This window comes from Corvus moneduloides, chromosome 26 (assembly GCF_009650955.1).
Source record: "Corvus moneduloides isolate bCorMon1 chromosome 26, bCorMon1.pri, whole genome shotgun sequence".
Taxonomy (NCBI): Eukaryota; Metazoa; Chordata; class Aves; order Passeriformes; family Corvidae; genus Corvus; species Corvus moneduloides.
In genome coordinates, this window is record NC_045501.1 from 1,163,819 (window position 1) to 1,185,000 (window position 21,182).

Here is a 21,182-nt window from a genome sequence, read left to right on the forward strand (position 1 = left end):
AAGGAAAAAAAAAGAAAAAAAAAGAAAAAAAGAAACAGCTCTTGTATCTTTCTGTCTTAAAATTGTCCAGTCTGTGTTTTAGTCCAAACTTCAGGCCAGGATTTCTAATCCCAGCCTAATTCCGAGGCGTACTCTTAGACGTGGGTGAACTTCACTATTAAAAATAATAATAATAATAATTAATAATTAAAAAAAAAAAAAAGAAGAATGTATAAAACCGGACCAACGCTGGAGTGCTCTGATGTTTGTAAATACTAGAAATATTTCTGCCGTGAGTAATAGCCGGGTCGTAGTGGGCAGAGTGAATGCAGTGTTCTGTGTAAAAATGGCATCTGTCATGTCTAGCTGCCTGTTAGTACTTTGCCAAGAAGCTTTTTGTATTTGTTTGTAGCTTTACTCGAAGTCAAATAAACGTTTCCCCAACTCACAAAGGCTCCCAGTCGCACTTTATCCCCAACCCTCCGAGATCCGCAGCCCCTGGGAAAGCCCCGCGAGGTGCCTGGCATGGAGCTGGGAGCTCCTCAGCGCTCTCCTGGGCATCCCTGCGAGCTCAGCGACGCCAAAAACCCCCTTCCAATAAATATCCTGGATCAAAGCACAACCGCCCCGCGCTCCGTCACCCCCAAAACCGCACAGAGCACCCCCACCCCCCCAAAAAACACCCTCAGCCAAAGTGGTTTCAAGTCCTCCAAGTTGCAACAACACCGCTCCCAACGCTTTTTCCCGGCCGATTCCCGAGCGCTTCGGGGATGCTCGGACAGAAAAGCACATTTGAAACGCGAGAGGTACCAAAGCCACGTCCCTGCCCACGCAAAGCTGCGCTCTGGAGCACCCCAGAGCCGGGTGTTCGCCGAGGTTTTGTTAGAGACGGAGAACAGGAGTATAAATCACACATTTCTGTGCTAAGCTGAGCTCTGCGCTGCTTCTCCTGCTCGCTTTGTGGTGCTTTTACCTCTTAGTCCCTGGCTTAACATGGAAATCGCAACTCCTGACACCACACCGAGCCACTCCGGCCGCAGACAATTTAACATCATCAGGGATGGCAAATGTTGCCATTCGGCTGCCCAGGGAATCCGGCAAGGCGCGAGAAAAGCTCGGTCTAAAGTCGCTCGAGTTTGGCGCGACGCCTCTGACATCTCGACAACACCGCTCAGGCTTTCTGCTCGTAGCAAGTAAAGTTGGAGCTTCAAACTTACCAAACTTAATCTCCCACTGTTTAGGTACTTCTTAAGTGATTTTGAGAGGGCTGTGAAGTGGATTGTCAGATCCCAAACCATTTGCTCGCCTTCCCCTTGGTAATTTTTTTTTTCCTTTCTTTTTTTTTTTCCTTTTTTTTTTTTTTTTTTCCCCCAATAGCAAACTATACCAAAAGTGGGTATGACATTTAGATGTCAAATGGATAGGGTTTTATCTCGAAGTTAGATCGTAAAAATCGCCCAGACCTCAGACAGATACCCCTCACTGGCTCTCAAAAGTCACGTGAGGTCCATAAAGTTAGTTTTATGGTTTTGGGGAGTTGACAATGTACAATATATTTCACATTCTCGAGAATGTTAAGTGACACTTTAACTGCTTGGTTTGGCTTGTAAGGGGCAGCAATGGGTGAGCACTTTTCCAGATGAGAGATAAACGTTGCAATTGCAGGGGAACAATGTTTTGCGGGTCCCGTTTTCAGTCCAGAGGGCCAATGGACTGCAGTGCTCAAAGTAAGTCCTGAAATATTCTCTGCTTAAAAAAAAAAAAAAACAAAAACCAAAAAACCAACAAAAGGAACCGGTTTGCGAGGGTTGATGGGGAGCAAAGAGGGGCTGGCTCTCTCGCAGAGCTTTATTTCTGGCTTTTGGAAGGTCTCAGCCTCCCCAGAGCTGGGCTTGCGTTGTTTCCATCTCAGCTTCCAGGCCCGCCAGGGGAACTTCGTGTGGAAGCGGGGGGGAAGACGGGGAAAAATCTGTGAAAATTCCTCCTCACGGCAAAGCCGACTCCATCCTGGCTTTGCAGGGGGACGAGGGGACTCCAGCCAAAGTTCGGGGCTGTCCTTGGCCCCGCGGAAAGGCTCTGGCTGGCTCAGGGGGGCGGCTCGGGGGGGTTTGTGCTGCTCGCGGCCAGCACGGACCCGGCCCGAGCTTTTGCATCTCAATCACCTCTGCTCTGTCTGCGCGCTCACCTTTGCGTTTCAGCCCTTTTCACCTGCTCGCCAAAGAAATCTCGGCACTTTTTTGTCTTTCTCTCGGCCTGGATAGAGACCGAGGTTTGGTGCTTTGGTTGTTGGGGGGGGAAGGGGGGTTTTGCCTCAGGGGTTTTTTTTTTTTCCCTTTTTTTCTCTCTCTCTTTATTTTCTTTTTTTTTTTTTTTTCCTCTTGGGTTTCCTCCCCCCTCCCCACATTTAATAGGATCGAGTGTCCTCATATTTCCGTGCTCCGTCCCTGCCATCTGGAGACACTGAATGACCACTGTTGTGTCTCCAGCCTGGCTTGAAGTGCTACAGAAAAATAATCAGAGGAGCTGCTGTTTGCATCTGGACCCTCCAAAGCTCCCCGCGCCCACCGGCATCTCCCACATTTCCCCCTCTCCCTCCAAAGGGTGGCGGCTTTCCTGGGAAAGGCAGGCACCAGCCCGCTTCTTTGGGAAAATAAACAAGCGAGCGGGGAAGGGCAGGAGAGCAGAGGCGGCCCTGGAAGGGGGCGTGGGGCTGGGGCGGGGGCTGGGACGGGCAGGTGGCCCCGGCCCCGGGCTCGGGGTCGCAGCAGAAACAGCAGAATTGGGCAGATAGAAGGGGAAAAACCCCAAATCCCAAGCCGGGAGAGGCTGCTGTAGGTTTTTGGGGTTTTTTCTGGGGGGAAGCTCTGTTGTCACATCTGCAGAGGAGGTGGGGGGACGCCTCGTCCACACCTGAACCAACGCGTCCCATCCTTCCCCCTCCTTAAAAAATGAAATAAAATTTAGAAGAATATCTCTAAGGGAAAGTGCTGGCTGAGAATGGGGCAGTTTCTAGAATTCAGAGCGGCCACGAGCTTTGCTTTTTTTTTTTTCCTTTTCTCTCTCCCTTTTTTCACCCTCCGGCCACATTTGGTGGACACATGTCCGTCTCTTTTTCTTTCTCTTTCTCTTTTTTTTTTTTTTTTTTTTCACGCAGAGCAGAATGTCCCCCCTTTAGCACACTTTGGAGATTGCTTTTCCTTCCTCGGGCTGTTTTTCCTGTCCTGCTCCATGTGGCTCCGAATATCTTTGCTATCATCAGCTGAACTCGTGGCTGCTCCCCGAGCAGTCCGGGCTTGGCCGGGCTGATCCTGAGCCCCCTCTGCTCAGCAAACCTGGAAATCCAGGCCGTGGGGAGCCTTCCCCATCTCCAGCAGCCTCTCCCGAATCCCTGTTTTCAGTGGATAATAAAGATATTGGGTGGGATGCTGGAGGAGTTGGTGTTTAAAGGGGAATTTGGCCCCAAAACAGATGTTTTGTCCTCAAACTGGGGAAGACTTGGAGGAGAGGGATGTGGTGGTGCTGGGATGGGATTGAGCAGTGGCCTGCTCGTTCTTCACCCTCCTCGCCCGTTCTGGGGGCCAGAAATGATTTCTCCTGATCCCAAATCCGAGCTATTTGGGCAGGAAAAGTGTCCTCGCTTTGGTGTCTGTTTGGGCTGTAACCACACGTTCAGAGCGTGCCGCAAACTTCGTGTTCCCAAAATTCCTGCGCCCCTCTATCCATAGATTATCCATCCATCCCTCCACCTCTTCCCCATCCATCCCCTGCATCCCCGTCCCATCCCCACGTCCCCACTCCCAGGGATTTATTTTTGTAGATATTCCCAGCCAAACTTTCCCTCCAAACCCGCTCAGATCACAGGAGCTAAAAATTGGGGTGTTTTTTTTCCCCTCTAAACACCATCATCTCTAATTCGTTGCTGCTGACAATTTGTGATTTCAAGGGGCTAAAAAAGCGCGGATTTTCCAATTTTTCGATGGAGTTTTTAGCTATGGGATGAGATCCTTGTCGGGGTGACAACAGGTACCAACCCTGGGCTGTCCCCTTGGCTGGAGCATCCCGGGCACAGGGACTGGATTTTAACCTCTTCCTTCTCCTTCCAGTCCATCCCAGGGAGTCTCCCTGCCCAGGAGCTCTGATTTCTACCTGCAGCATTTTTTGGGGTGTTCGTGGAGGTTTTTCTTTCAACAAGCTGGCTTTTGGGAGGGGTTTGGGGTTTCTTTGGGGTATTTTTTTTGTTGTTGTTTTTTCTCCTGCATGGCCAAACCTCCCGCTTCCTGTGAGGTGTCATTGTCTCCCATTTTACAGCCTGGAAAGGGTCACGGGCTGAGCACGGGCTCAGCACAGGCTTCCCCTCGCTGTCCTTTAAAGGAAAAATTTAAAAAAAACCCCCAAATCTCCCCGTTTCTGGTGCAAAGGAAGCGTAAGGAGAGTAAACAGGAAAGCGCAGCTCTGACCGTGCAGGTAGGCGGGGATTTTCCTGGGCATTTTTCATCGCTTCTCCCACTTCCATGGCACACGTCAGGCACGGGACAATCGCTCCTTCCGCAGCTGCAGAGGACAGAATAAATACAAAGTGCTTTAATATCGAGTCCCCGGCCAGGGAGAAGCTCTAGGAGAGGGAAATGTCTGGTTTTAAACCCCGTGTCTGTGCAGAGGTTTCAGGCTCGAGGTGAGGGAACCTCGGGATTTAGGATTCTCCAAAGCTGAGTGGTGTAGGGGGGGGGGGGGGTTTTGTGCCCCAAAAATGCCAAGTGAGGACCCTCCCCGTGAGCTCACCTGGCTCACAGAATCCGTCCCTAAAAAAGAGGTGCAATTACAGCCAATTTCCCCCTTTTTTTTTTTTGCCCCCTTGACCTGTGTGCTGCTCCTGAAGGTTTCCTGTAACAAACAGGGATTTGAAGGGGAGAAAAAAACCCTAAATCATCTCTTTCTCACCCAAAAGCCAAGCTCAGGTTCCCCAGCCTGCCAGAGCCCAGATGAGCATCTGGATTAATTACAACCCTCATCATTTGGGGGGAAGGGGGGTGGGGGCTGGGGAGGAAAGGCCCCTCCATGCCCAAGCTGCTGCTGAAAGGTGAAAAAAAGGATGAAATTTCGCCCATAAAATTCAGTTCAGGGGTTCGTTCAGCAAGAAATGAGGGGGGAGAGGTGGATGGAGGGGAGAATTTGTGAGAGGCACTGAGAGGTTTGGGGGAGCTTCCCTGCCAAAAGCAGCTCGAGGTTGTAGTGCCGTGGCGAGGCCATCTTGAATGGCATTTATTTCTTGTATTATTTTTTTAAGGCTTTCTTCTCCTTTTTTTTTGAGCGTTTGTACGGTTTAGGCCTTTCCCCGCTCGCTGGGTGAGGTGCGACATTAAATTAAAATTTCCTCCCCACCCAAAAATTCCGCCGAGGAAGCCTCAGCTCACACACCCCCCCCCCCCCAAAAAAAAAACAACCCAAAGAAACCCCACCAAAACCAAACTCCGCCAAGGTAACGCAGTTACAGACGCGCCTGATGTCTTATTTTATTCACCGAAAAGTGATTAAAATCTGTTAAAGGATTTAATTAAGAGAACTAAATGAAAAGGAAGGGGCACAAATGAGTCGGGCGAGAAAGAGAGGAGAGGAAAAGAAAAAAAAAAAAGCGCAGCTATTCTAAACGATTAAATCGCCATTTTAACAGTATAATGGGGTTTGCATACTGAACAGCGAAATCAGAGCTCATATCTCATCAATAATTCATAGGCGAGAGGGATCATCCCGAGGTCAGCAGACTTGGACAGCCCCGGCTGCTCGCTCCGAGGAGAGGGTGAGCATCAGTATCACAACACGACACGGACCCCGGGGCTGCCGGGTCACCTTTTTAAGGAAAACATCAGCTCCGGGATATTTTTTTTTTCTTTCTTTCTTTCTTTCGTTCTCTTTCTTTCATTCTTTTTTTTTTTTTTTTTTTTTTCCCCCCCCAAATGGACCCAGTCCTCCTGCCCGCCAGTGTTGGCAGAGGGAGGGGGAGGGCTGGGTGTGCTTCATATCGCTCCGATCCACCAACAATGTGCTGATTATTCTTTGCAGGAGCCAAAGGGATCTCAGGGATCTCCATTTTTTCATCCCCCCCCTCCCTCCCTTCCCTCTTTTTTTTTTCCCCGCCTATTTTTTTTTTATTGCCTGACCACAGAAATGAAGGTCAGGAGGCTGCGGGTCCTGATCAGCCTGGGAGGGGCTGGGAGCAGAGCTCGCCCTGCCCGGGCTGTAATTCTTGTATCTCATTCTATTCCGGGGAAGACCCCGATTATTCAGCGATTTATTTGCGATGCTCCCCTGAACGAGTCCAGCCTGCACAGCCCCGCCGTGACCTCCCCGAGAAGGGAACGCTTTCCCAAAGAAACCCTTCCCTGCAGCCCCTTTCCCTCCCCCACAGATGAATTTCAGGCTGAGAAATTGCTCTTTCTTTCCCCCAGCCCCAACCTCTTCCTTTCCCCCCCCTTTTTTTAAAATAAGAACAACTGACGGGATTATTTAAAATCCTCTTGATAAAGGTCTCTCGATTAGGGACCCCGAAAAGGACTTCTATGCGGTTTGGCTCCTCCTCTGGGGTCTCTTTCCAACCCTAGGATGGATTTAGGAGTGAAATTTTCTTTCAGAGCGCCGCTATTTCGCTGTCTGCGCTGATTTTTCCCATTCTCCCCCCCCCCCCCCCCCCGCTAACATTAAATAAATGATATTTGGAAGGAGCTTGATAACTTAACTCGAGAGGTGTCCAACCCGGCGCGGTTTTTCCGTGTTCTGTTACCCTAAATAGCTTTCAAAAGAAACTATTTTGACAGCGAGCGTTGAAAGAAGCGGAGCGGCGCGAGGGTTTTTCTGCCCTTTGATTTATCCCTTTTTAACATGTGGAGGGATGTCGGCGGATATATACACATATATATATATGTATGTATATACAGATACATTTTTATACACCCTTCAAGTCAAAACAAATCACAGCGCTGGGATTTTGCGGCCGGGACGTTTTGTTTGGTGGCAAACCGGGGTTGTTTATGGAGGGAGATTTCGCGAACTCTCAAGGAGAGGGGAAGGATATTTTTTTTGGGGGGGTGGGGATGGAGAGCAGCGGGGGAAACCGGGCGAGCCCCGGGCACGGGGGTCCGGTGAATTGGCTGCAGCGCCTGTAACGTCCCCGAGCAGCCAGCAGAGCTCGCTTCAGACCAAGTTCACTGCCAGCAGGGACGGGCCGAGCCGGGCCGGGCTGGGGCTGGAGCGGGACCGGCGGCCCCGCAACCCCGCAACCCCCGGGAGGAGCCTGGGGGACCCCCGGGACCCCCCGGTGGCAGCGGCGTTGTTGGTGCCGAGCCCTCAAAACGCAGCTCCAAACCTCTTTAATCCCCTAAAAAACACCCGTGAAAATATCAGAGCGGGCGAATTCCGCGGTGGAATCGCCGGTAAAACAGAAACAACGCCGTTAAATGCTCAGGGAATTCTTTTTTTCCCTTCCTGATATTTCGGATAAAAGGTAAAAGTGGAGGGGAGGAAAAGAGGGGGCGAGGGGGGGAAAGCGCAGAGATCTAAGACAACGCTGGCGATGTGGAGATAAAGCTCTGATTTTTGTGGTTCCCCACCAGGGGAGAAAAAAAATCTCCAAGAAATGTCCATTTCCACCCCCCCCAACCTTTTTTTTCCCCCCCTTCTTTGGAAAAAAAAAAAAAAAAAAAGAATTAAAGCAGGGAAAGGCAGCGCCGCGCTGGTTTCTGGAGCTGCAGACGGCAACTGCGGTCTTGGGGGGCTTGTTAGTACAGCATTATAGCTCGAGGGGTCAAAAAGTTGAGGGTCAAAAGTTTACGCTGTGCGTGAGTCAGTCTTGTGTATAACCCTGATAGAGCGATGGCAGTGGGAAAAAAAAAAGGGAGAGAGGGGGAGAGAGAAAAAGAAAGCGGCGAGGGGGGCGAGGAAAAGTCTGGGCACAGAGGGGAGAAGGCGAGGGAGAGGTGGGAACGACCTTCAGCCGCAGGAGAGGCTGGAGAAAAGAAAAAAAGAGAGAGGGATGCGAAATTTGGGTGGAAAATAAAGCGGATTGATTCGGGTCTCCCGCGAGGAAACGCTGAATATTTTTTTAAGATAACCCCCGAAACGCCGTTTGGGCTGGAATTAGCAGAATCTCAGGGAAATGCATTTATTAAATCCAATTACGCCGAGGTCCCTCTAGGATATTAACGCGAGCAGTTAAAAAATAATTTTCATTCCAGCGTCAATTTTGTTTGGAGAGGGTTTAAATTATCCAGCAGGAAAAAAAAAAAAAAAGCTGACACGGTTGGTGAAAATCTGTTCGAACATCTTGGCTTGGAAGCACTTCCAAAGCCTTTGGAGAGGTGCCGGAGCCCCGGCACCGAATGGTTTTTAAAATGCAAACCCCAATCCCAAAAACAAAAGAATTACGCGGGGTAACGTCCGCGATTTATTCGCGTTCCCACCTTAATCGTGGGAAAGCCGGGATGGTGATATACGGGCGAAATCAATGGGCTGAGGGCTTTAAAAAATTCAATATATGTATTTAAAGGCGTTTTTAAGTGCCCGCCTCGCTCGGGCCGGTTAAAGGAGCCGATTTTATCCTTTTATTTTGCAGTCGGAATTGGGCTGAAATGCTTTATATTCCTGGCTTGAAACTCGACTCCACTCCGGTCGCTGCAACAGTTTAATGAACTGATATAATAAATATTTCCCTTGGCGTCCCAAAGTTATTTCTGCGGCTGCCAGACTTCGAACCCTCCAACTCTTAAATATTATTTGCGCTGGGACCGGGGAAGATCTTTTCAATGGCTCCTTAAGCAAACAGTCGGAGCAAGGCGAACTCTCCTGGAAAAAAAGGGAATTAAAAAAGAAAATCCCTGCGAATTTGCTCCCCCTTCTCCTTCATCCCCCCACCCCCCCCCCCCTCCTTCCCGGCTTTTAAATATTTTCAGGGACTAAATATTCCTAACAAGGCTCATTTTTCTTGGGAGAGAAAGAGGGCGAATATTAGAGCCCTGGGAAAGGCATTCTGGAAAATCCATTTGCTTTCCCGACGCGGGTGGTATTCATGGAGTAGGTGAAATCCAGGAGAACGCGGAGCGTTTTGTTTCGCGTGATAAGGCTCGGCTTTAATTAATTGCCGTGAATTTGCTGGGTATTTATAAAATATCGCTGTATAAGGGCTACCGTTTAGTCGCAACTCGGGTGATCCATCTCCTCGCCCTTGTAATTACTACACTTATCTCTCCCGAACAGTCATTTCTACTCCAGGTTTATGGAACAGGTAATGGATAATAAAGGCCATTTGTTTTCGGGATATTAAAACAAGCAGGTATAATTTGGCGGCAATAAAAATAAAAATAAAAAATAAAATCATATATATATATATATATATATATATATATGTATAAACACAACACCCACCTCCCAAGTTTTCCCTCTAATGTTCACTCCCCCATCACAGCGTTTAAGTTTCAATTTAGGGGCGCGAGGCTGCGGTGGGAGCTCATTTGGAGGCAGCGAGGGAGGGGAGGGGAGGGCAGACGGAGGAAATTAAAGGTATCATTTTCAAGGATATTTCTAATTTATCTCCCGTGCCGGGACGGGCTGGGCTCGGCCCGCGGCTGAGCCTCTCTGAGCCGGGCTCAGGCGCTGCGAACGCGTTTCAGGCTGGGTTTTTTCCCCCCTATTATTGGGGTTTCTTTTTTCCGCCGGACAATCAATTGAATACGCTTTTTAATCGCGATTTACTTCCCAAATCGCCCCTTTATGGCCGGGAGAAAGGCGGTGTTGGAGCTGGTGGTGTAAACGCGGGGGTGAATGGGGAATTCCCGCAGGGCTGCGGACCCCGACCCTGCCGGGGCTCCTCGCGTGCTGCTTCCCGGCCTGACACGAAAATATTGCATTTTGGATCATTATTATGAATTTCAAGCCTGCACGAAGCTGACTGGGGAAGCACGCCGGGGTTTAAGGCTGAGTTTTCCCCGTTGCAAAGCAGGTGTGGGCTGATTCCCGCCTCCCCTTTCCTGCGTTTATCCATCTCAGAGGCGCTTTTGGCCTTTTTATTTATTAAAAGCTCTGCCCTGAAGAAAACCCTCAGACCTCCAGCGCTCCCCTTTTCCCTCCGTGGGAGAAATCCCCCCCGAATTCCCAAAACCCGAAAGGTTTTGCGCTTCTGCAAAGCGGGGGAGGAGGTGGAGCGGGAGAGAGAAAGAGAGAGAGAAAAAAAAAATTAAATTAAAAAAATAAATCTCCGTCTTCACCGCTGCCAGATTGGAGTGGGGAAAACACCCCGGGGGGGATGGAAAAGGAGAAAAAAAGCCCTAAAAATTGCGCGGCGCGGGGTGAACCGCGGGTCAGCGCGGCTCTCGGCGGCCGCCGCGCTGCGGACACGCCTCGCTGTTTAACAAAGACTGACAAACTATGAGATTAATACCAAAACTTGCGGGTTTCCCACCCCAAAATGCTCAGAGGGCCTCCTGGCGCTGCCAGGAGCAGTTCCGCTCGCCTTGAAGGACAATAGTGGGGTCTGGTGGGGGAGCGGGGGAGGGGGAGCAGCCAGACCCCACCAAAAAAAAAACCCAAAAAAAACCCCCAAAAAATAAAAAACAGGAGAAGAAGAAGAAGGAAAGAGAGAGAGAGAGAGAGAAATGAGTGTTCTTAGGCAGAATTAATCGCACTGAAAAAGCAACACGGAAACAGAGAGCACGATAGGGCGGGCTGCAGTGGGGAGGGGGCGGCTGTGGGGTGGGGGCTGTGGGGTTTCTGTAGGATTCCGCCTGCAAAACCTCCCCAAGTTTTGAGGGAGCGCCTAAAACCCCCTCGGGAATTACTCCGAGGAAAAGGAGCCGCGTTTTGCCAAGGTAGGAACCGCTGTGGGCGCTACACCTGGGCGGGCTGGGGGGGCCCGGGCACTGCCCGCTCGGTGCCCCCCGCCCCTGTTTTTGGGGCAGGGACAGCGCTGCGAGACTCCCCCTGCGCTGGCAGGTGCCGTGAGGAGCTTTTGGGAAGGGTTTGGGACTCCTCTGGAAAGGGAGAACAGGCCGGGGGCTCCCCCGGGTCACCCCACCCTGCCTGAGGTGGCTTTGAAATGGGAAAAAAAAAAAGCCCCCAAAATCCGCAGTGAGAAACTTCGGCGGCGCGGGGCGGATTCCGAAGGTGTGTGTTTATGAGGGGGGTTTATTTGGGATCAGGGGCGGCCGAGGGGGAGATTTCTTGGAGGTGTGGAGGGGGGAAAAAATTTCTGGTAGACGCTAGGGGTGCTGGTTGGCAAACACCGGCCCTGTGTTGTCACCGGGAAGCGAAATTAAACCCGATTTTTTTTTTTTTTTTTTTTTTTAAAGGGATGTGGGAGGGGGTTAAAAATCGAGAATAAGGCCTGGATATTTCTAGTCGGGCTCCCGTCCTCGGGTGGGAGATAGCGAAGGGAGCGGCGGCTGTGAGAAAATCCAGTAAAATAAATCAGTGAGGGGAGTTCGGGAAGGAGGAATAAAATCTGGGAGAGAGGGAGACAGAGAGAGAGGGGGGAAGGATAAAAATAAAACTGACAGGAGCTCTAACGGGGTCGGTTCTGTAGCGTTATTTTATGGCATCCACAAGCAGATTAGATTTGGTTCCTCACTTTTATGGCAGGTTTTGGAGGGAAAGGTAAATTTTGAGGGTTGCTGGCGGTTCCGCAGCCGGAGGTGCTGCTGTGGGAGGTGGGAAATTCTGCTCGGTGCGGAAAGGTCTCGCTGCTTCTGCTGGAAATTTGGGGGTTTTTAAAAAATGCGTCTAAAATGGTTTTGGGACTGTCTTAGATGCGTTTGGGTTTGTTTCTGAGAGCGCTGCTTGGTTATCCCGGGTTTATCTGGGAATTTTTAGCAGGAAAAGCGATTATTCACCTCAAAGTACCTGAAAAACTCCGTGGCGTCGAGAAGGGGGAGAATTCGGGGATTTTGTTCTTGGCCAGAACTATTATTTTTTTTTAGGGAAAATGCGGGAGCCTGTAGAATCTGCTGGATGTACTTAGAGGGATTTTAATGCAGGGGAAACGCAGGTTTTCCCTGATGCCCTCTCTGCTGCGGCATTTAAATGCAATTAATTCGGGAGATACTTGACCTAAAAATGTTCTGCCTTTTGAAATACAAAAAAAAAAAAAAAAAAAAGGGGGGAAAAAAAAGGGGGGGGGGGGGCTGCTCTACTTTTAATCTCTTGGGCAACTGTAATTTTAAACGAAATCTCAACATGATGCTACCCTCATTAGTTCCGAATGAAGGTTCATTACCTAGACAGTATGAATATTTTATTGCTTTATATCCCTTTTTCGGAAATGAAACGCCTTTGATCTTTTTCTCGGGTTGTAAAAAGAATTGCCTGTCATTAAAAAAAAAACCTGTCGTCCCATCTGCCTTTACATTCTGTATTTCTTTTCATCTGTTTCTTTCTCTTTTTTTTCCTTTTTTTTTTTTTTTTTTTTTTTGGTATCATTTACCCGCACACGCACGGCTAAACCCAAACCTTGGGTGACCTCCAAGAACGAAAAATGGATGAAATCTTTGCGCTGCCGATCAGAAAATAATGACGAGACTTTCAGGGCGGGGTGGGGACGGAGCTTGGGGGATTTCGCTTTTAAAAGGCGGATTTTTGGGTTCGCGTCTCGTTGCGTGCCTACACGTCCACATTCAACCTAGGCGCTGATTTTTTTAGCCCAAATCAATGCCCAAGGTGTGGAGAGGAGGGTGGAAAAGTCCTGATTTTCCTCTCCTATGAGCTCTTCAGACCCTGACCCGCTGCCTTAACTAATCGCCTTCCCCCTGACGAGTGAATATTTCAACCCGCTTTACCCAGAGGTGAATCCCTGATTCCTCAAACCCCAAAACTTTGCCCCAGAAGAGAATTGTGGCGGTAGGAGAAGATCTCTGACCGAGGAGGACGCATCTGTCTTCTATATGTACCCTGTAGATCCGAATTTGTGTAAAGGAAGTTGGGTCACAAATTCGTATCTAGGGGAATATGTAGTTGACACAAACACTACAAACCCAGAAGCCATTAAACTCCCCCCCCCCCCCCAAAAAAAAAACCCACCCGCACCCCAAAACCCCATAAAATAAAAGAGTGGAAACGAGGGTTTAACCAGAAAACCGCTTTAGGGCTCAAAAGAAATCCTTTGGATTTGACCTCAGCTCAACTCCGGCGCTCCTGCGATAAAACTTTATCATCACTCCGAGATAAAATCTGAGCTGCGAGGGGGGGATTTGGGGAGGGGGGCGAGGGGGTCGAGGGCGTTATTGCTGCGATTGCAGAGCGGGGGTCCCGCCGCCGCTTTAATTTGTGTGGTCTCAGCGCTGACATCGCTAAAAAAATAAATATTATTGATATGATTGCTTTCCTCCCTGCCGCTCGCCAGCAGCTCACGGTGCGTTTGGGGTCTGGCTTGAGGAATTGGGGGTGGCTTTTCAAAGGCTGCCGGGTCGCTCTGGCTTTTAAAGCGTCTTTATTACGAGAAGGGCGAGGCGAAGATGCATTAGGACTCGGGCTAATTCGCTTTTGTAATTGTTCATCAAGTCCTTGATTTCTTGCTTGGAGGACGGGCTCCTTTTTCCCACCGGTGCGTGGGAAAACACTCAATCTCCGAGCCGGGCTAAATGTGATTTAGGAGCCCGGGTACCCCGAATTAGCTGATGAATTTCTTATCGATCCCAAACAAGCCCTATCCATCTCTGCCAGGCTCGGGGCGCAGTGTCCCCTCCCGGATCACCTTAGCCGGGAATGAGATGCAGCCCCCGCTCGGGGAGGGGGGGGCCACGGCTCAGCTGCCGCGGGCAGCGAGCGGCAGCGGCCGCGAACCCCCTGAAAAACCATTTTTACCTCATATTCTAATTATTCTCTATTTGCTGGCTTTTGAGGGTGGTGGTGGTGGGGGGGGATTTGCTGCTCCCACCGCCCTTCCCTGCGTGTCCCCGAGCCAGGACACACCCCCGAGGGGTGTGGGCCGAGGCGGGGGTGTCGCTGCTCGCCCGCGGGGCGCTGCGGAGCCCGGGGCCGGTGGGGCCGGAGGCGGCCGGAGGGGAGCGGACGCCCCCGGCCGCCTCCCCGGGGATGCTGGGGGGCCCCGGGAGAGCCCGGGCTGGGCAGGTTTCCTTATCCGGGGCTCGCCGTGCCCCTCGCCATTGGCCCGCGCTGTCACATGGACTCAACTTTGTTCACTTGACAGTAAGTAGGAGGGTTCCACGAAACAGGAAAACGAGGAAAGGGGGGGGGAGGGGGACAGGAATAAATTTTAGGAGAGAAAGAGAGAGAGAGAGAGATATATATACATATATTTTTTTTCGTGTGTGCAATTCTAAGAAATTAATGGCCATGAGCTCGTTTTTGATCAACTCCAACTATGTGGACCCCAAGTTCCCACCCTGTGAAGAGTATTCCCACAGCGATTACCTTCCCAATCACTCGCCGGAATATTACAGCAGCCAGAGGCGAGAGAGCACTTTCCAACATGAAGCGATGTACGAGCCGCGGTCCGCCTGCAAGGAGCAGCTCTACTCGTCCTGTCAGAGCTCCGGCCACCCGGCTGCGGTGTTATCCCCCCGGGGTCATGTCCATCCTCCGGCCGGACTGCAGAGCCACCTCTCGGAGCCGAGCCAGCCCCGCGAGCCGGGCACCCCCAGCCCGCCACCCTCGTGCAGCCAAAACTCTGTGAACCAAAGCCCTCCCAGTTCCTCGTGCAAAGAGCCGGTAGTTTACCCCTGGATGAAAAAAGTCCATGTAAGCACGGGTAAGTGAACTAAAGTGGCTTTGCTTTATAGTAAGTAGCACCTCAAAGTCTTGTAGAAATCTTATTGCACCAGTTGTAAAATAACCATTCGCGGAGATTTACGAGCGCCTGTTTGCAGAGCGGTATAATTACATCCTCCATAAATTTTTATTGCTCTGCTTGGCCATGTGCCTTTGAAGTCTCTGTTACCATCCTCCTCCAATTTCTTGCAGGCTACTTCTCTCTTTTTTTTTTTCCTTTTTTTTTTTTTCTTTTTATGGCTGTTGAATCTTCATAAGTTAAGTTTTATGTTTTCGTAATTTGTATTTAAGTGGCGGGTTGAGTAAACTTTTACTATTTTCCCCTCCCCTGCCCTCTTTTTTTTTCCTCTTTTTTTTTTTTTTTTTTTTTTTTTTAGGGAGATATTTAATAAATGGGAGCGCCTGTGTCTGCCTGCTTCCAAGCGTGTAGGGGGAACTTTTGGGGATAATTCCGCGATGCTCTCGCAGAGCTGTGTGCGCATAAATGGGAATATCCACACGCAGAGGGCACGGAAAACGTGTCTGGGGGACCTTAGCAAAACCTTTAGACAGGAATACACGTCAAGCCATGAGGATGGAGGTGGAGATTTGCAGATCGGTTCTGGGGATATTTTTAGAAGGTTCGCCTTCTATTTTTTTTTTTTTTTAAAGCAAATCCCCCCTTCTAAAGAATGCGTGACGCTTGTTTTTTCTTTTTTTTCTCTTTTTTTTTTTTTTTTGAGGGGGGAAAGAACCCATTAAAGGAACAGCTCGGTAATTCTGGCTTTTTTTTTTTTACCCTCCTTTTTTTGTTGTTTTCCCCTCTTTTTTTTTTTTTTTTCCCTTTTTTTTTTCCCTTTCCCTCCTTTTGTGTTTGCTCAGTAAACCCCAATTACTCAGGAGGGGAACCGAAACGCTCTCGCACAGCCTACACCAGGCAGCAAGTCCTGGAGCTGGAGAAGGAATTCCACTACAACCGCTATCTCACGCGGAGGCGCAGGGTCGAGATCGCGCACTCCCTCTGCCTCTCCGAGCGCCAGATCAAAATCTGGTTCCAGAACCGGAGGATGAAATGGAAAAAAGACCACAAGTTACCCAACACCAAGATCAGGTCTAACTCCTCCAGCTCCTCCGGCAGCCTGCAGATGCCACAAGGAGCGTCCCAAACGCGATCCCACGGACCGGCCGCCAGCCTATAACTGTCCCTGGATGGCTGCGAGGATGGCTGTGCGTGTTTTGGGCTGTGAGCTTGTGCGAGTGCGGAGGGAGCACGCGAGAATTCTAACTTTTATTATTATTATTTTTTATTATTATTATTATTATTATTATTATTATTATTATTATTATTATTTGAACGAGGGGAAGGCGGGGGTGCTCTTTATTTATAGAGGGAACAGAGGGAGAGACTCAGCTGCCACACAAAGCAGAGCTGCGCCGCGGTGCCTCTCTCCCATTAAAAGGAGGCTGGAGATGGTGGTTTTCAGATTTGGCTAAGATGGATCCTTGTTTCATCTTTAATCACGCCAAGCTCTGCCCCATTTGTCATGTTTACTCTCCCGTACAAAGGATGGACCTTATGTCTGCTATTACCTCGACAACCAGCGCTCACTTTAATAAATGAGGCTCCGTTTCTTCAAGACGAACTGGATTTTCTACACCACCCCCTTTTTCTTTTTTTTTTTTGAATTTTATTTTTAATTTTCCTTCCCCTCTCCTCTCCTCTCCTCTCCTCTCCTCTCCTCTCCTCTCCTCTCCTCTCCTCTCCTCTCCTCTCCTCTCCTCTCCTCTCCTCTCCTCTCCTCTCCTCTCCTCTCCTCTCTCCTCTCCTCTCCTCTCCTCTCCTCTCCTCTCCTCTCCTCTCCTCTCCTCTCCTCTCCTCTCCTCTCCTCTCCTCTCCTCTCCTCTCCTTTCTTTTCTCGCCTCCCAGCCACAAACGGAAAGTTTCTGGCCCGCCATCCCAAAGAGACGGAGTTGGAGAGAGGGGAAAATAAAAAACGACCCGACCAAAACTCAACAAACACAACCAAAATCCCCTCCGGGGACTGGGGAGCTCTCGGACAGCGGGGGGAGGGGGACAAAAAAAAAAAAAAAAAGAGGAAAATTGGGTCAAGTAGGTGGTGGACAAAGAAAGGAAGAGGATGGAGAGTGATGTAGACCCCCCTTCCTTTATTTTGTGGGGTTTTTTTGAGTCCTGCAGGTTCATTGTGAGTTTGGGAAAAGGGGGGTGGGGAGGGAGAGGGGAGCGGGGGGGTTTAGGGTAGGAACTGGGGTGAACTGGGGCACCTGGAGTCGCCCCCGCAGGGGGAAAAGCTCCTCCGCCACCGTCCTGCCCTGGTTTGGGGCTGAAAATGTGAATTACGGGCCGAGGTAGGGGGGGAGGAGGGGTTTGCCCCTCCTGGGGTGAGCGAGGCTTCCCCCGACCCCCCCGGCCGCGTCCATCCCTCCCTTTGTCCTTCGGGATGTCCAGGATTTACCTGTAAATAGCAGAGAAAAAACCCAACAACAGCAACAACTCGGAAATAAATTTTTCATTCTGAATCTGCCCCTGTGTGGTTTTTTTCGGTTGTTTCTTGGGCTGGATGTGGGTTGTTTTGTTGGCGAGGAGGGGGAAAAAAAATAAATGTATTTATTTCAAGCCATGAATTAAACAGCTTCTTTCTTTCTTTTTTCTTTTTCTTTCTTCTTTTTTTTTTTTTTCCAGGGGTTTCTGTTGTCAGTGGCACAGCCTCCAGCCCCCTAATGAAAACAAAAGATGTTTGAGCAGGGCTAGATCAGCTTTAAGTACTGCTAAGCCTCACATATTATGATTTATTTGTTCAAAGCACATATTAATACGCTCTTCCCAAACCCAGACAAAACAGGGGCGCTCATTAGCGCTTTGCTGGGCTGCGAGGGATGGAGGGAGCCTTGGATTTCTCCAGAGAGCCTTCTGGATTTTTTTTTTTTTAATTTAAAAAAACCAAAAAACAAAAAACCCAAACCCTCCTTCTCCAAGGTAGTTAATGCATTAATGAGTCTAATTTTTGCACAGATGTTTCTCGGTGTTTGCAGGTTTTCTGTGTATTTTGATATTACAAAGGAGCTGGCTCCTGCGATAGCTCATAGCCTGACAAGCAAATAGATAATCAAGAAGACAAATGGCTCCTTTTGTGAGCCGCAGCTCTTGTATTAATTTTCATTTTCTTTCTCATAGAAAAGTATCGAAAAAAAAAAAAAGGGGAAAAAAAAAAAAAAAGGCCCCGCTCAGGACGAAATAACGGCGAGGTTCTGAGTTAGGAATGGAGAGAAAGAAAAGATGATTGTCCTCGAGGGGGGGTGGAACGTGTGCGGCAGCTGAAGAAAGTGATCATTTTCTCGGATTCGCCTCAAAAATAATAATAATAATAGTAGTAGTAGTAGTAGCAATAGTAGTAGTAATAATAGTAATAATAACAACAATAACAACAACAATAATAATAACAATAACAATAATAATAACAGTAATAATAATAATAATAACAATAAAAGGGTTTTGCTTATTTGTTCAACGTTCACGGAATTCTCCGAGAACCCCAAACAGCACCGAAATTTTCCCCCCCCGCCCTCGCCTTATCCAGAGACAAAGGCAGGGCTGGAACCCTTCAAAAGCAGCGTCGCTGCCCTGGCTGGGGGAAGCCGCCACCGCACCTTGCGCAAATCCGAGTGTCCCCCCCAAAATCCCCCTCCCCCGGTTCCAACAAAGCGCTGCTGGATGGGTTTTTTCTTCCCCTTTTAATACTTAAAAATAATATTCATGCGGTCACATGGTCCGGGCTGCACGGTGTGATGTAAAAAAAAAAAAAAAACAAACCCACAAACGGATTTATGGCTGGATTTTTGTTCAATTCTGGCGTTTTTAGAGGTAGCGACTGCAAAAGTTGAAAGTTTCTTTTTTATTCACTTTTCTTTTTGGCAAGGGTTGTATTTTATTCTAATGCCTGAAGGTTTGGAAGGGGGGGGGGGGGAGGTTTTGTTTTGTTGTTGTTGCATTTTATTCCGCTGTTTCTCTCTTTGATCTGCTGCGCTTGTAAAGAGGGTGTTATTTTCGAGAGGGGGCTCCTAAGAATGGCAAAAAATGGGTGTTTCAACCCCAAAAAAAACAACAACAACAAAAAAAAGGAGAGGCATATGCTTCCAGGAATGCGGGGTCTATAGAGGCGAATCAAAGCTGGGAAGTATGAATAGGATAGAAGGGGGAGAAAAGAAGATTTCTATAGGACCTAAAAGTTCACAGCCATTATAAGCAGACAGAAGCCAAGAAAAATGCGAGAATTATACAGAAAATCATTAATCACTTCTTTTCTTTAAATACTTATCCCTTTTCCCATTGTTATTCAACAGCAAATCTCCGCAGACCGTCTGTCGGGAAAAAAGCACCCGGAGTCCTCCAAGAAACCTTCAGGGGCAATAACGATAATAATAACAATAATAACAATAATATTCCTAATAAAATCTGCACCCTAAAGGGGAAAGCTTTTCTTTTTGGGGGTGAAAAGCCAAAAATCCAACAGCACCCCCTCCCCGAGCCACCCCCCTCCCCCAGAGCTCTCTCACTTTGGAAGAAACCACCCCAAGCATGAGGGCGTTGGAAAAAGGATGTGGGAGCGAACCAGGTAACGGAGCTGCTCTCTTGGCATGCCTTTGGGATCGGTTTGTGGCCTCCTTTCGCCAGAAACCTGCGCGAAATCGGGAGGAAAAAAGGAGTTTAAAAAAAAAAAAAAATAGAGGAAAGAGAAACACCCCGCGAGTCCTCGCGTGGGGTTTTCCTTCTTTTCCTCCGTTTCTTTGGAGCGAGGGGAGCGAGAGGAGAAAGTTTGAGGCGCGTCGGTGGCGGGAGGGGTTGGGGGTTTTGTTTATTCCTCCTCGCTTTGGGGCTGGGCGTGTTTGGGGTTTTGCTGCGGGACCCCGGGGCGGTGGTTCCGGGGGGAGATTCTGGGGGGCTGTTCATGTTTAAAAGTCGGTTTTTATGTCCTCTTTTTTTTTTTTTTTTTCCCGAGCTAAATCTCTCACGGGGCGGTTTGGGGAGGGTTTGGCCGAGCGTCCGCTGGGTGTCCCGGTTTGAGGCTGTCCCGGGAAATGTGAATATTCCCGGTTTCAGGCCGTGCCGGCGGTGTCGTTATCCCGGGATTGTCGCTGTCCTGGAGCTGCTGGCGCTCCCGGGGGTGACTCCCTCGTCCCGCCAGCGATGCGGGAATTACGCTGGGAAAAACGGGGAAAATTGGGGAGACAAAACCGAGCAGTGGCGAGCCCCGCTCGGGGGATAGAGTTCACGCAGAGGACACGTTTTCTAGGCGATTAGCTGGGTATTATAGCCGGGGAGTGACCTCGCAAACCCCTTGACCTCCCCGAGGCTGGACATTGTGCTGGCCGACAGCTCAGCCCCCAGCCCAGCAGAACTCCGCGTGTCCCGCCGGTGCCCGGCCCTGGAAAAGGGGGAATCAGCGCCGGGAAGGGAGAAAAAAAAAAATCCTTAAAAGTTGGTTTATTTGTGCTTTCTCACGGTTTAATCGTTCTGGCCCCGAGGCCGGGCCTGCCAGAGCCTTTCCCTTCTCGTTTCGCTGCAAAAAATCGGGTTTTTTGCGCCTTGCTCTGCTTTGGGAGAGGGAAATTGGGCAGGGGAGAGGGCGGCGGGCGCGGGGAACCTCGGCGGTTTGGCTCCGGGCAGCTCTTGGCCCTATAAAAATAATTCGGCGGGGGGGGGGTGGAAACCAAAAACCAACCCCAAAGCGCAAGCGGAGGAGCGAAGCCGCGGCCTCGCCGCGTCCCTGGTCTCATCTCTCCGCTCATTTTCAGAAATTCCTTTGTTTCCCAGAGCCCCTCTGCTTCCCCCCTCCCTCCTTTTCTCCCCCCCGCACCTCCTCCCACTCCGCCGCTGCCCACGGCGCTCTCAAAAGCTCCTCTGTGCTCAGCTGCCTGCGCGGAGCAGCGCGGAGCGGCGCGGGGGATCCCCCCGGGACCTGGGATCCTCGGGAAGTCTCTCCCGGGGACTCCCGAACCGGAGCGATCCTCCCAGAGCCCCCCGCAAACCCGATCTGCTTTGTTATCTCTACCCAAACCCAGAACCAAAAAATCCCCCAAAGATCCCCAAAATTGGACCAAAAAAAAAAAAAAAATCCCCCCGAAAATCCCGAAATTGGACAAAAAAATCCCCCCAAAAGATCCCAAAATCGGACAAAAAACGGGGGTTGTGTGAGGAAAACGCGGAGCCCAACCCCAGCGGGCCGTAGCGACTGGAGGGACGCAGTGAAAAGGAAGGAAAATTAAATTTATTTGCGTCTATATATTTCTATATGGATATATGGGTATGAGGGGGGGTCTGGCTGGTGCAGGGGAGCTGGGGACAGGCGGAGGGGGGGCGGCGGTGGCCCGGAGTGGCTCCGAGTCCCTTTAAAGGCTGCTCTGGGAGCGGCTTGGGAGTTTCTCAGCGCCGGTGACAGATTTAT

General features: G+C 49.8%; 1 protein-coding gene across 4 annotated transcripts in view; it reads left to right on the top strand.

Moving 5' to 3' along the window:
• Positions 1-17,263, top strand: part of HOXB4 (homeobox B4) — a 32,134-nt gene extending 14,871 nt beyond the window's left edge. Inside the window, exons 1-3 of one of the 4 annotated variants that reach the window (XM_032134334.1) lie at positions 1,634-1,706; positions 14,296-14,722; positions 15,604-16,458. In XM_032134334.1, coding sequence (XP_031990225.1) covers positions 14,302-14,722; positions 15,604-15,920 — 738 coding nt within the window. In that variant the 5' untranslated portion in view covers positions 1,634-1,706; positions 14,296-14,301 and the 3' untranslated portion in view covers positions 15,921-16,458. Of the gene's footprint in view, positions 1-1,633; positions 1,707-13,964; positions 14,161-14,295; positions 14,723-15,603; positions 16,459-16,648 lie in introns of those variants that run through there. The other 3 variants (XM_032134332.1, XM_032134331.1, XM_032134333.1) reach the window with 3 other exon arrangements.
• Positions 17,264-21,182: the final 3,919 nt, after the last annotated feature.